Source organism: Idiotropiscis lumnitzeri, chromosome 5 (assembly GCF_059441095.1).
Source record: "Idiotropiscis lumnitzeri isolate Australia: NSW breed Sydney's pygmy pipehorse chromosome 5, RoL_Ilum_1.0, whole genome shotgun sequence".
NCBI classification, from domain to species: Eukaryota; Metazoa; Chordata; class Actinopteri; order Syngnathiformes; family Syngnathidae; genus Idiotropiscis; species Idiotropiscis lumnitzeri.
The window spans coordinates 11,497,022-11,512,948 of NC_142395.1; the positions used below are offsets into that span (position 1 = coordinate 11,497,022).

A 15,927-nucleotide genomic window follows, 5' to 3' on the forward strand; every position below is an offset into this window, starting at 1 on the left:
AGTTCACTTTTTCTGCATTTAGTTCTCTTTTTTGACTGCGTTGGTGATCCGGTGACTACAAAATAGCATCCGTTGGAACCTATTAAATGCAGCGAACGGTCACTTTTTAAGAAGGCTACTAAAGCTATCAGTTGGGATGTTTGCAATTGCAACATATCAGAGAGAAAATTTGAAGTGAATTTAAGAATGGCATTTCCCATGAAAATTGTGTGTGGCTGCTGAAGAATGCCGATATCAGAAATGAATAGAGAAGCACTCTATAACACATGAAAATAGATCAGAGTATAATTATAATTATCCCCCTCCTAGGCACTCTTCCAGCATGGAGATGACATCAGAGCCATCTGATAGGATACTTAAATACCATTAGTGAGGCTTATTTAAAAAGCTCAACAGGCCAAACTGAGCGGCACATTTTGCTCATTGATTGAGTTTAAAATCTGCTGAGTGGTGGCACTCATTTTGGTGCAACAAAAATAATTTTTGGATGCTTCATTTCATTGATTCATAAAATATTAAAATCATTGCGTGTAGGTCTAAAACAGATGCTGAGTGTTTAACTACCAGTACAGATGTGATCTCAGCAGAAAATACCTTCCAAGATATTGCTATGTAAATAATTATAAGTCATTTGGCCAATACCAATATGAACTAAATAATCGAGTTGTTCGTCCTCCCTCCGTTGTTCTCCACACCACTTAACCCTATTTTGCCGGTCCGTCCGCCGTCCGCTGGGTACTAAGTGCTTTCGTCCACTCCCAAAAACGAGAGACGCTAACGGCCTGCTTTTTTCGTGAGAGTATCTTATGAGTGGATTGAATTGTTTAAATCAGTTTCAATGTCAATCAAGAGAGGATTTAGCTGCCAACAGAAGCACCGTCGGTCACCAGACAGACGGTGATGTGTAAAGTTTTTTTTTTGTTTTTTTTTTTCCCAAGAGGGCAAGTGTTCGTCCTCTTGTTGGCTTGAAGCAAACTGAAATCACTCCCTCATGCAAATAATCACGGTGAACACGCGCGAGACATTTCACATTCGGTCTGAAGTAGTGTGTTGGCGGCTTACACGCGCAAGTCAGGCTGGGCGTGTTTCTGTCAGTAAAATGTGAGTCTGTGGGTACTTGACCTGGTTCGGGACGATTGAGGGAACTGACAAAAAACACTTTTACATTGCCCATTCATTTAAAAAAAAAATTCTTGCCCTTCGGTCTTCCTCCCCAAAATGGGTGTCCATCTGGGATGAAAGGACTGACCGTCTCTGCTGGACTGTCTGCATTGCTGACCGTGGAGAAAATTAGAAAATTAACTATCAACAATGACCGTCCAGTGGATGAAATTACCACGGGTAGCTTTATTTTGTTTTATTATCATGTAACAATGTTCTTTAAGGTTATTTTAGTAATAGTCTAGGGCAAATGTAAGCTCTGATTTGTTCTGTTTTGAATCCAGCTGTGATTTGCTATACATTCAAAAGGAGCTTTCCAAGGTAGAGATTCATCGAGGATCAAACGATGTCTACCAATATGTGACAAGGGAGGTATCACTTTCTTTGCGTAGCACAGAAAGATCACCGTGATGTAACTGCAAGAGCTAAGTCTCTTCAAAGTGTATTCCTTTGAATTATGCTGTCTAGCTATTTCTTCTTGCTTGAATATTTTTACGCGTGTTCATCGGAAGAATGGAATAAAAGAACAAAACACTGACAACATCATGATGATATGCTCCGGGGACGCTTTTAGGAAAAAAAAAAAAGCATTTTATTCATATTCATGTACAGTATGAACTACAATCTCAGGTATCAATAAATGGACTTCATCTGCAGAGAAATTAGCTGGGCTTATTACAAGCACACTCTCTTGCTCTTCTTTCCCTCCCCATTTTTTCTTCAGCATTTTTTAAACAATTGAAGCACATGGAAAATTATGAGCTTTTTTTTTTTTTTTGCAATACGTTTTTGAAAATATTATTTTTTTTTGTAGAAATGTAACCATTTGATGGTTGTTCTCTCCAAAAATGAGAGAGAATATTCCTACATCCAGCAACCCTCTCCATCATACATACAGAGTTGGCAGAATAACTCACAAGAATTAAATCACCTTGGCTTCGGTTTTGCACGAAAAAAAAAAAAACAAGTTCACACTGCTGGTATTTCATGTCCAACATTCTACACAGCAGTCTTAGTTTTGTCCCAAAAGAGCCCTCCACATCGGGATCATTTGCTCATGTACATAACATTACCAATGCAGAAAGAATTCCATTAAATCCGAAAGAAAAAAAGGAGAAACAATCTCAACCCTCATTCTCAAATATATACGAATATAAAATCCCAACTGTTTTAATTATAGCCAGCGTCAACATTGAATCAAAAAGTTACCAAAAGCAGTGAAAAGAAATTGAGCACCAAAACAGAAAACTTGAAAAGGGAAAGAATGGTTCACACATTTAATGTTATTGTTGATGCCCACATCATTCATAACAGCAGCGGAAAGGCAGACATTTCGAATCCATTTCTGCAGCGTGCACCCACACATTGCTCTCCTAATGTATATTTTGCTTCCATCAAATTTGTTATTGAGAACTAATGAAAAAAAATGCGTGTGACTAACTGATCAGACGCAGATGAGTTTTAGAGTGATGGGCTATTATTGGATTCCCACTATAAGCTATGGTTGCAGCCCTTACTGAATTTAAAATCAAGAAAGGATGGGCAATGGATATATAAACGGGTCACATTTTCAAATCAGGCAGCACTTTATTTCATTTAAAAACATGAAGCTGCAGAGTGCTCTGCAATGATGATGTCACATGTTGCTCGAATTCTATTATTCCATCTGCAAATGCCCATTACAATGTTTCAACTTTTGAAATAATCACTGGTATCTGTGTAATCTTCACTGGGAAATCAAAACAAGCTTGTTGAACAGATGACCATTACAGACAAGTGAAAGGCACCACATCTTACTTTCCGCACAAGGTCACCGTTTCCATGGCGACAGTCTGATGGCGAGTTTTGCCTCCTTATACCTTATCTATATTTTATTCCTCTTCCTTCATATCGTCCATATTTTTGTTTGAAGACCCCTCATGACCATTGTGGGTTTATTCCTCCTCCACACACCTACTATTCTTTCTTTTACCTTTCCGAAAAACGGGGTAAAATAAGCAACCACACTACCGAGACAATGTTGTGAGGGACTATAAATGATGCAGCATCCAAGCAGATCCTTTTTTTTTTTTATGTCAGACAACAATAACACCAAGCAGGGTTTGCTTCCATATCAAAGTTGTTTGCTCGGCATACGGATGGTGAAAAGATTCTAATACTGTTTGGTTATCAGTTTTCCACTGTTGGTCTGCAAATGAAGTGCTGATGCAGTTTAATGAGACGTAACCCATCTCCCCTTTTTTTGTGCCAGGTCCCTTGCTGCTTCAGTGAGTCTGTTAGCCCTGTCTGCATTGGTCCGACAGGGTCACACTGCATTACAAAGCTGCCTCATTTGCCTCTTTATCTGTACCAACAGATGGACTATCAGCACATGAGCTTGTGTGACCCCAGGGTGATGGCGAGGTAACGCGACACTGCATGGACATACATCATAACTGGGTTAAAAGGGAGGGTACTGACTGCAGCCTTATGCTGCCCTTCATTTTCTCAAGCAATATTCTGCCGTCGTGCGACATATGCCGACGGCTAACGCGAGACAAATGAGACATGGCAAGGGGTGGGGAATGTCCCTGAATTAAGCAGCAGAGGCAATCCAAGAAGGACAAGCATGAGGACATGGAGTAAACGAGAAGGGGAGGGACTACATATAGGCGGATTGATAAACATGAGAAAATGAACAGGAGAAAATAATTAAGTATTGAAGTGTGAAGAATAGATGAACAGAGGTGTTAGACATATTACAATGAATTGATATACGGCTGCTTTAAGACGCCACGGGGGAAACGCACATACTAATTTGACTGCTTTCGTCTTCAGACACACGGGCTTCCCTGTGATATCATCAAGAGCTTTTTCATCAAAAGATTCTCCTGAATGGTAGCTAGAACAGCATGATCATGAAAAATAACTCATCTTATGCTGAGAATAGTATGGAGAGCTGCCTCAATGTGGACACTGAACAACAAGCCAATGAATTCTTGTAAACACTAAAACAATGGGCCTCACATCAACATAACAGCTGAGACCAAGTACTAAATGAAATGACCTCGTATTCGTTTCACTGTAAGACCTACATCCCATATTCACATTTGGCAAACCATTCTTTTCCTTGTGCCATATTACAGAGAGAGGGGGGCGGGAGAGATAAAAGAGAAAGGAAAATGAGCTAAAAAGCTATCACAATTAGTTTTTGTCTTTAGTCACCAGACAGAGTTTTTAAATAAATAATCTTTGTTTTTGTAAAGACACTTAATAAAGTATCAATTGTCGTCCCTTTGCCAAATGCTGATTTAGCACTGTTATTGACATTAAATGTGGTAATGTCATATTGCAGTCTTTTTTTTTTCTTCTTCTTTGTGGCGGTGTCCTTTGTATTCCTAAAACTGCTCATGTGAAACGCAGGCTCAGATTTGGGTCTCTTGTACGTTGTCTTTTGAACAGGCTTGAATCAGTAAATGTTCCTGTGTGGTAGAGCTGTGCATGGTACTGAGCATAGAGGGGTGATGATAAGTGCTCTTGTAGGTGTTGTAGTGGTTGTAGTGCTCCAGTGGGGGCAGCGATAGGTGTCTGTCAATAGCAGCAACACCTGCAAGCTCTTCTTCAACGGTAATGACTTCCATCGAGGAGGCTGGCCCATCGGGATCCTGTTGGTTATGCTGCTTCCTCATTTTGTAGAAAATAACAAGTAGGACGGCAGCCATAAGAGTGATGGCCACAAAGCAGCCAATGATGATCTTGGTTGTTTTCATCACCTCATCCAGGCCGTTGAGGGCTCCCTCTCCATCCAAATCGAGAACCGGAATGGTGTAAGTCCTCTCGGTGGTCCTCGTTGAAACCGGAGTCGCTTTTGTGGTGGAGGAGGACACCCAACCGAATGGGGGGAGCGGAGTGTGGCTATCATCACCCGGGGTCTCGATGGTCTCCACTGTGACCGTCGTAAAATAGGTCACCCCGCTGTTTTCCACAGAGGTGACGTTGAGCACGGCCGAGGCGGAGATGTTGCCCGCTGTGTTGCTGACCATACAGGTGTACGTCCCAGTGTCCTGCATGGTGACGCTGGTAAAGTTAAGTGTCCCATCGTTGAGTACAGACAGTCGCACTTTATAAGCCCCGTGTGTCACCAGGGAGCCATTTGGTGTGAGCCAGCTGATGGATGTCAAGGAGCTTGTACGACATTTGAGCTCTGCGCCCATGCCCTCTGTCACGTTTAAGTCAGAGGGAGGCTCTACTATGACAGGAACATCACACTGGAAGTAGCTATGATCCAATTCTCCAATGTAGCGACCTTTAAAGAGCGTAGGAGTATGGCAACGGGCGCAGCAACTCGTGTTGGCGGGTACAGACTCCTTTAGCCACCAACTGAGCCACAGGATGTCACAGTTGCAATTCCAAGGGTTGTGATGAAGGTGGACCCGTTCCATACGGTGCAGAGGGGTGAAGAGGTCATGTGGAAGAAAGGTAAGGTTGTTGTGAGCAAGGTTTAGCTCCACTAAGGACTGCAAGTCGTCAAAGGAATTCCTCTCAATTGTTTGGATCTGGGCGTGCATCATCCACAGCTTCTGGAGGTTCACTAATCCTGTGAAGGAGCTAGGCTTGACAATGGTCAGCTGATTTCCAGACATTTCCAATTCTTCCAGTCTTACAAGCGGTAAGATGTTCGGGATCTCCTTCAGGTTGCACATTCCCAAATTCAAATAGCGCAAATTGCTCAAGTCCTTGAAGGCGCCATCTGAAATGTAGGAGAGCCGTTTGAGCTCACCTAAGTCCAACCTTCGAAGCGAGGGGACTCGGTTGAAGGCATAGGATGGTATACTTTCAATTGGGTTGTTCCGAAGCCACAATTCCTTTAGCTTGGACAAATATTCAAATGCTCCATTGGGGATTGTCGTGAGTCGATTATCAAAGAGCTCCAAGGTGTTCAGGCTTGCCAGTCCATTAAAGGCGCCGATTTCAATGCTGCGGATGTGATTCTTACTCAGCTGAAGAATCTCCAGGTGGCGCAGATGTTTGAAACTGTCCACCTTGATCACCTGTATAAGATTGTCCTGGAGGTTTAAGTAACGCGTGTTGGTCGAGATACCATCGGGCACGTCCCGCAGACTGCGACGGGTGCATATGACTTTGCTGAACTGGTTACTGCACGAGCAGACTGAAGGACAGGTCTGTGCACGAACGAGCCCGGCCACCACCAAGATCTGAAGGGCCAAGAGTAGCACGAAGAGGGGGTTGGACAGCGCCCCCTTTAGCCTACGACTTCTCATTGTCTGGCGCTGGAAGGAGGAGATCATTTTGTTCAGCATTCATAGTTCATCTGCTGTTTGAGTTTTCTGCAACACAAAGAACAAAACAGATAACTTGGTGAGAAGCACAAATCAGCATTGTGAAGATTGTTGTGTTGAAATGTGGCCTTGCATTGCTGTGGAGGTCTGTAGGCAGACCGTCATTTCCCTCACAAGCTGCCCCTGTTTAAGAAGCACATGATCTTTTTTGCACTCACGAGCATACTTGTGTTCTCATCTCTACATAATGGCAATGCATTTTCTCCAAGTGGTGCCTTACAGATATATCAAAACAATTCATTGAATTATGAAACAAAAGCAAAAAAAAATAAATAATTGAGCTGTATTGTTTGTACAAGACTAATAACGCTTCATTTTAGGTTTGCATTGCACGACATACTAGTAACATATTTTTCAGATTTTTAATAGAAGCATTTTTTATAATCAGACGGGCAAACTAATAAACAGACTACGACATTTTACTGTTGCATGACGGTGAACTTCAATCCTTTTATTTATTTTTTTTTTTAGAGACAAAAACATTCAGAATGTAATGTGTTTACAATGTGATGAGAACTTTTGCCTACCTGACATTTGTCTGGCATTTGGCACGACAGGAGCAATGACCCATTTACATTTAATTACAGTCCAATTCATCACAATCCAACAACCAAATAGTGAATTTAGAGTAAGGAAACAGCAAAGGTTGTAACCTGAAAGCAAGAACTTTACTATCATCTTCCTTCTTTTCACAGACTAAGTCATATTTTAGACAAAGTGAATGAATGAATCTTTATTTGAACATGATTGTTACAGTAAAAATAAGATAAATAAAAATACACATCTCAATGATCACAAAAGTGTAGGAAGAAGCTTATCATGCCTTATTGAGAGAACATTAATAAATATTTCAATTCCATAATATACAATACGTATTCAACCTTAACATAGAAAACAACCCATAGTAATTCAATAAATAATATCAACCACTACACGGTTGTACCAGAATCTTCTATCCATTCAGGGTGTGAATTTGCTTGTTTGCAGAGCACCAAAAATAGACCAAGACATTCAAATAACAAATATACTGTAATGTGCAAAAGCAGGCGCCGACTTCATACATTATGATTGATGTGTTAGCACCACTTATTATGTTGTGCCCGACAAGCAATCTGCGTGTGCATCAACACACAACACAGTATACCAAACATCTCACGCGCAATATGCTGAATAGATACAGTAAAGTAGGTCACCATTTTTTTTTGTTTTTTTTAGAATTCAATCTTGTTCCGGTGTCTTTCATCCTGATCGTCATCATCACCCGCCGTCAACTCACAGGCAGGTTGAATGTATAATATGACAGAAGTTTAGCGCAATGGAAAACATGTGAACTCAGATGGAATTGTTCTCTTGTAAGACCGAGGGGGTTGGATTAATCAATATCAAAGGTGCATGGTACATCATGTGGCTTGTTTTGTCCCCAGTCGGGCTGCCATGCTACCCGCAGCATTGGGAGGCTGCGGAGGGACGAGCCTGTGTTGGAGAATGAGATGGAATCAGGCCTCCCACTGGCAAGGGCTCAATTTTTCTGCCAGGAATCACAAACACTCTGCACTACCACCGAAACACGGCAATTGTTCAACATAGCAAACACACAGCAAAAATGATTGGTCAATAAAAAGTCGCTGGTTCCGTTTTGCTGCAATGTTTATGAAATGTGCATTATGATGATTGTGTTTTGTTCACAGGCAGCAATTATACAGTAGACTTGGATATATGCCTTTTAGATTTTTTTTTTTGCCATCTGCTTAGATTTTAACAGGACAATCTCTTTGCGCATAAAGCGAATACAAGAAAGCAAATAGATTAAATCCAACATTCTCACATAATTGAATCTAGACAGCTCAAAATGGATTTGGAGCCTTTGAAAGCAGTTTGCCGTTCACATCTAAAATCCTGGCTTCATCGAAAACAAACACCCACATTTAGTGGTGCCGGCAGCCAGTGGAATTATGGTTGCAGTTACTGACATTTATAGATTTATTTCTTAGAACAATTCTGACAAACACTTTGTAGTGACAATTGCGCTGTTGTGGGTGGTCAAAATTCATAAAACACCAGGAAAATTTTTTGCATCTTGTAGCTTATGCGTTTTGGTAATGGGTTGTGGGTTTCAAACAAACGTTACGACTTCCTCACAAACTATGTGGGAATGAGTGTATAATGTAGTATTGTGTAATACACCATGTTCAGAGTTTATTTTCGTTCCCAATGCGAATCCAAGGCGCAACCTAAATCTGCTCACTGGCAGGCAAGACTAAGTTTTGATATTTTTGCAGAACCGTGAAAGCAGGCTGAATGTGGCACATTTCAAAAAGGGCATTTTGCGTCATTATGGGCGTGGACGCAGTCGACTTGATTCACTACCAATCCTTGCCGTTCCCTTCAAATGCCACACGCAAGAGGTGAGCTGATAGTCCTTGACAGAAGAGTAAACTGATTTGCTCGTGTCCTGCGGCATGTCGATGCGCACAATGTACGTTTTGAAGGAACTGAAAGCAGAAACCCTTGGATGGATGTTGGCTAAGGAGATCGCAGATCTGATTGGTGGACACTTGGAGACCCCCTTCCATTCGGATTGTATGTGTCTGCGTGCCCACCGAACGGTATATAAACTTATGAGCACAATTGTAGACATTCCTAAGAGTTGAGTTACCGTCCAAGTTTGTAAAAAAATAAATAAATAAATAAAAACATGGTACATAGTTATTTGTGACAGCCTTCAATGATAAATTAAGCAAAAGCAGAATATGTAATGATTTGCCTTTGCAAATTGCAAAATGGTTAAAGATCATGAAAAGAAAATACCTATTGTCTGAAAATAATAGCTAAGAATCTCACCCTTAGTTGCGGTTTCTTTGATTTAGGAAAACTCTTATATTTATAGCTGTTTGAAATGGGTGCTGTACAAGCTGTAGATAATTGTATCCCAAGGCTACTTACTCTGGTCACTTTTATAGAGCAGTATGAATGTGCCACCAACAAAAGCAGGTGCATTTTGAGAGTTGATATTCAGACTTATGCCAAAGTCGATAGCCAGTAAATTAATTCCAGTATTTGAGAGATACGCAACATTGTTTCCATTGTTGGTCGACACCGTACAGAATTTCAAATGTCTTGCCATGAAAAGCAACATAACCAGCATACCTAATCAGATTACAATACATCAGTTAAGAATGCGCTGTTGTTTTAAAATAAAAGGGACAGCATATGTTCCCAGCATTAGCACAGAATCGTAATTATTATTAGTTATTTTTATTTGGATTGTCATTATTTTGCTTTTCAAGCTATGCCAGCAGCATATAATGGCGGGCATAACAAATACATGCTCTTGAACTGAATGGCAATAAGTACAACAACCTGTGTATCCACCTATTGCCCTTCGTAAAACAGAAAAAGTAATGTCTCCTTGGATTTCTCCCTACATTTTAGTGTTGTCTAAGTCCAGATTTCACACATTACTGTCATATAAAACCTCAAGTTATTAAATAGTCTTATAATGTGTATATAGACGAAGATATGTCATAATTCATATCAGAGATACAGGAGTAATTATGTGTTATTAACATATACACACACACACACACACATATATATATATGTATATATATATATATATATATATATATATATATATAGATATATTAGTGCTGTCAAGTGATTTTTTTAAACTAATTAATCACAAAAAAATTCCATGATTAATCGGATTAATCACAGTTTTCCACTACTATATTAAGTAAATTTGATTCAAATAGCCTTCTTCGATTCTTGAATACGATCTAAATGGAGACATCTTTGCAGGCTTTTTTTCTTCCAAACATTTCTCAAAACTGCCCACAAGCGCCACACTCCAGCAGTGTTGTTTTGCAAGGCTAATATGGCAAAATATTTGCAAAGTATGCAAATTATTTTTGAAGTAAACCAAACTGAGTTAAAATATTTAACTGAGTTAAAGATTTTGGGATTAATCACCTGAGTTAACGCTTTAATTTTGACAGCCCTAATATATATATATATATATATATATATATATATATACATATATATATGTATAATATAACTTGGAGAGGGGGAGAGCGAGCGAGAGAGAGAGAGAGAGAGAAAGAGTCTTACTTTGAGTACATTACCCTTATTTGAGGAACGTTAATGAAATAAAGTTTAGGACCGCTTTAAACGGCGCCCTGTAGTTAGTGAAGTTGTTATTAGTCAGAGGGCCATTTGCAGCAGACGTCAGTGTGAAATCACTTCAGTGATATGAAATGTGACAAGTCTCTTCTCATGTCACCACTTAGAGGCCTGCTGCTGAGCTGAAGGCTATTTAGCCTCTTCATTTAACACATTGTGGATTCATTACGTTCACAAACTTTCAACGCATGTGTTGTGTGAATCTTGTTAGTGTGGAAATGTTTCACATCATAGGCTGTATAGATATTTACAAGCTTCTCACACATTAAGGTTGAGCATATACAAACAGAATGGTTTAGCGGTTATTCAAAATGTCATGCACGTGTAAATATATGTAAACAAACCTAATCATAATCCAGGTCCATACAGTATTCATACTCTCAGATATAAAACAAAAACAAGCCCTCAAGGAGGTTTTGACAGCGTGTTATACTGATGTATGATTATTTCTTTTTTCTCTTTTTTCTGCACACAGTTTATGCAATATTCAACTAGCTACACTTTTGTTATTTATGTGCAATATGCTTTGGATCATGAGCCTTAGCTTTGAAGTGTCAATATGATATATGCCCGATGCCCTCAAATGTATAAAATAACAACGCGTGCCTTACACTCAGAATGTCATTGAATCCAAATCGTTTATCATGTGCATGGGCTCAGGAGGCTGGAGAAAAATGCCTCGACTAATTTATGAGTTAGAGTGTTACAATTGTTCTGATAAAGGATAGTTAACAGACTAGCTTGTTTGCAGAGAGAGAAAAGGGGAACAGAACTTTTTTTTTTCATAAACGATTCACAATGAGGTGTTACTGTTGCCCTTTCTGACCTGAGTTCAACCTCTGTCATCCCCTTAGGGCAAAACCTTTCCCAGATGGGATGATCATGTTCCTGAAAATGATCAGAATTCTTGATGACTGCTCTCATTTTGCCCTCAATGTGATACGTGTCCTGACATGTATCCATGAAAATGAGAGGATATGACATTAAAACAGGCACTAAACTGAGCGCAATCAAACTGCCATCTGGAATTGTGGTCAAACTGACAATTGCTTCAAGGACCCCCAAAAAATATATCATAGAGTAAAACTTCTATTAATTTACTACCAGGCACTACACAATATGACCAATGCAGTCATCAGTGGTATTGAATTTCTTAAGGCCATTTCCTGTCAATTAAATAAAATACTTTCGCAATGGATGTTGCACACACTCTCAATGTTCTTTAAGGTTATCACAATGGAAAAGTTTCTTAACAGATATTATTATAGCAAATATTTTTTTTCTATTCTCCATGAATCATGATCATGACCTAAAAATATGTGGGTTATATACTAATTATAGAACATATCTATTTGTTTCTGTTAATTTGTCTTGAGTACAGAATCCAGTGAAACATGCACATTTCAGTCTCTTCCATCATTTATGTATTAAAAAACTGGCATGTACAGAGATAATAATGTATAGCATATTTAACACCGTCAGAGAGATTATTATTTTAGTAATACATGAATTATCGTGGTTCAAGTTATTGCCTTTTTCCAAAATTCGATTGCATTTTACTAACCTGATTTTTATTTAATCGTGGTATTTTCTCGAGATCACAACATGGAATGTACCACCATTTAATGAATGTGGGGGATGTTTGCTATATTTCACCAATACAGGGGAAGAGGGAAAGTAATTGAATGGTTTAGTGACACCCGTCAAGTGATAATTCATTTCCTAATCAGACATTACCTTATGCTGCCTCCATTATGATAATTGCATGGGCTAAATCATTGTCCAGGGACTTCCATGCATGCTCTCTGCAGAGAGATTAAGACAGGATGCCCGCATGGCTGAAGCTGAGGGCGCACTTAGTATTCGTGTCACTTGTTTAGCACACCTCTTAGAGTGTAACGGCGGTGGAGAAAGTCTTGGTAAGTGGTTGCACAAACATAGATTTACAGTCTCACTGTAATTACTCACTTTGGGGATGATGAAAAATAATCTACCACATTCCCTTCTTGCTATGGTGAATCATAATGGCTGGGAACTTCAGTTTGTGTAGGCGTGCAGGAATGTCAGAGTACATGGGCCTTAATGAGCTGCTAGTCTACACATGTTAACCAAATTACGCCTACAACTAATTATTTTATATTTTGCAACGGCTGAGATGCCATTAAGAAGATCTGAATGATATTGCACAGCATGTAATCAAAAAAATGTTTAATATGTATTTGACGAAGGTTCACAACTTCATCAATGTTATATAATTAGCTGCATTCTTGATTAGAAGCATTTTTTTTTTTAACTATACCTTTGGGTGCTATTAAAAAAATCGTTTCTGTAATGGCTCGTATTTACATGAGTAAAATACATTTATTTCAATAGCTTTGAATAACACAAAATGGCACATGTACAAATTACAACGTAATATTTTGGTGAAAACAAGCCAACATTAGAATAGTGTTTGGAATTAGGCTTAGAGTAATTCATATTTGAATTGGGCTCTATCACAGTGCGACAGTATGTACTTGTCATTTGGAACACGGTCAATGTTATGATTTACGCGAGAGCGATCTGTACTATATACGCAATATTGACTCAACGTCTGGTGGGCGCTGCATTTCTGACCTTTTTTTTGTTCTACTTGACGTTATTTAATAATCAATTAATACATTGTGTTAATTGATTCAGAGTCAGATTCAGTGGCATAGAGAGATATTAGTTGAAGTTACTAAATACTGTTCCTTTCCTTAAAATGCTGCTACTAATTGCAACCGTTACTCCTTCTAAGGAGCAATGTGGTAAATGTGCTTCGATATAAAAGTTTATCTTCATTTATTCACTGTAGTTTTAAACTATTCATGAGGCAGTGTAATGCTGATACCAGTTATGTTGCCAATGCAATGCCTCTTGAAGGCTGCGATGCAGTCATTCAACAGTGTCACAATCACCATCAAGCGTCAGTGGCCTGTCTTGGCAGAGTGCCCTCCATGCAAACTGCCAAGGGCTCGCCAGTGCTCAGTCACAGCTATTCTTGTCAAGCTATTCTAGTTTGCAAATTGACTGAAAGGAATAGGGTGCTCTCTAGAGTTTTGCTGTGCACATTAGGGTGAAAGAGACGACACACCTGGAATAATGATATTCAGTGGTACCTTGAAAGTACGGCCACAGTCTGTTCTGTGGCACTGGTCAAAGTCCAGTTGGTTGTCTTTTGGAAGTTTTGAGTCCAAACCTTTATCCACATAAAACCTGGATTTAATACATGCACAATGCACCCATTTCATTAGAGCGGGCATCGGGAATCGAGTGGATGGTAGTAAAAAGTCTTCACAACAAATTTTGGTATTCCCAGAAATGATGAAGTAAGTGCAATGCTTTTGTTATACATGCTGTGTAGTTGGTGATTTGCCTCCTTTTAGTGTCAGCAGACAGATGTTTTCAAGACACGTGATCCTCCTGTAAAGTGAGGTGCAACCCATCTATTAGAATTAGCAATTACTACATCCACCATTATATTAGAAAAAATGAACGTTGATATGATAGGACATATTTTTGTGCATATTGAATGAATGTGTTTTTAAAATAAATTAAAACTAAATTTATGAAGATGATTTAATTTATGAAGAGTACTCATATTGCACTTTACATATCTCATTCTTTAACACCAACTGTCACACAAATAGGGAAATTTATCTTGGCGGCGGTTATCTTTCAGCGAATGACGAAAATCACAAAATAGTATTTTTTAGTAGTTGATTTTTAGTAATAATAATAAGTAGTTAATGATTTTTGCAAAACTTCATGCATACATTATAACACCCCAACCAATATATGCATGTGACGTGCAGGTGTCATATCTGTCCTCTCGGGGTTACCATTCACGTATTCTGCGCCATAGCAACTATGACTGCAATGTGTTTATGCCTTTAAAAGGCGAACCTGATCCGGTGAGTGGCGTTGAAGTTGATGTATGAGAACATGCAATTGACCTGCTTTTTAGTGACGAGAGCATTAGTCAACCTGGTGTTCCGTGACAGTGTCAGCACCAGTGCATTGAAAGTGCAAAAAGTGAACCGTGATATGGCTAGGGATGACTTTGATGTATAAACATCAAATTACACCATAACACACTACCTCTTCACAAATGGCACGTATGCCTGTCATTTAACAAGTCTGCAGCTACCGTGGAAGAGGCTAGCACAAGATGCTCTGCGATAGGCTGGCAACCAGTTCAGGGTGCTCCCCGCCTACTGCCCGAAGACAGCTGGGATAGGCTCCAACACCCCCCCCCTGACCCTCGTGATGTTGAGCGGCTTCGATAATGGATGGATGGATAGCACAAGATGCTAACATAAGAGGCTTCAGCTGCACTCAGTGCTCATTCTTGTCAAACACCAGATGGATTCAGATGCATAAACATCAGTCGCAGTGTATTCAAGTCAAATTCCTTTGTTTACAAAAAGCTGCTCATATGCTGGCTGAGTTCTATCAAGCAAATTAAGTAAAACAAACAAACAACCTAACAAAATAAAATAAGTGCAAAGCAGAACTATCAGAAGCAAATCTTCAGCTCACATTGGAAGTCTGGAACACTCCCGAACTTGAGATGAACGTCCTTGGACGCAACTAGAGTGGTTTCTGCTTAGAATGCTAGTCTGCTACTTGAAAGGTGGCTCTGTTCTTCTCTTTTTTCTGACCCCTGTTGTCGTATCAGAGGAGCCACAATAAGTCCAAGCAAAAAGGCAAACACACATTTGCAACTTCCTATACAACGTATGTGACCTATCTTGATGGGAAAAAGTGTGCATCAGTACAGAAAATCTCACGCATGTGTACACACATTTAGGAGATGAGAGGATTTAGCGATGCTGTTGGTGGGGCGGTGAATTGAAACCAGAATGTATAATAATATTTTTCACACGTCCAGTTTCACTTAATAGAAAACATTAATCATATATTAAATAAAGAATTTGCACTTTGTACGATTTTACGTTGTTTTGTTGGTCCTTTTTATGATGCTGCTCATAACTTCTGAATTGCACCTTTGGGAAAAAAATTGTGTTTTGATTGCAAATTCATAGTTGGGAGTTGCGTTCTGCAGAGACGGGCACTTTACCTTATTTTGCCGGTCTGCCGTCATCGTCCCTCCGTCCTTATTTTTAAAATTACCATCCTACGTCTCTGTCCCTCCTTGTCCTCTTAATGTTCTTCTCCCCTGCATTTCACCACCCCATCCCCACAAAAAAAAAAAAAA

At 39.5% G+C, this 15,927-nt stretch overlaps 1 protein-coding gene across 1 annotated transcript in view; it reads right to left on the reverse strand.

The window, feature by feature from the left end:
- Positions 1–1,459: 1,459 nt before the first annotated feature.
- Positions 1,460–15,927, reverse strand: part of lrrc4cb (leucine rich repeat containing 4C, genome duplicate b) — a 49,704-nt gene continuing 35,236 nt past the window's right edge. The window contains exon 2 of the mRNA XM_088296857.1: positions 1,460–6,488. Within this exon, the coding sequence (XP_088152983.1) occupies positions 4,566–6,461 (1,896 nt within the window). The 5' untranslated portion in view covers positions 6,462–6,488 and the 3' untranslated portion in view covers positions 1,460–4,565. The remainder of the gene's footprint in view (positions 6,489–15,927) is intronic.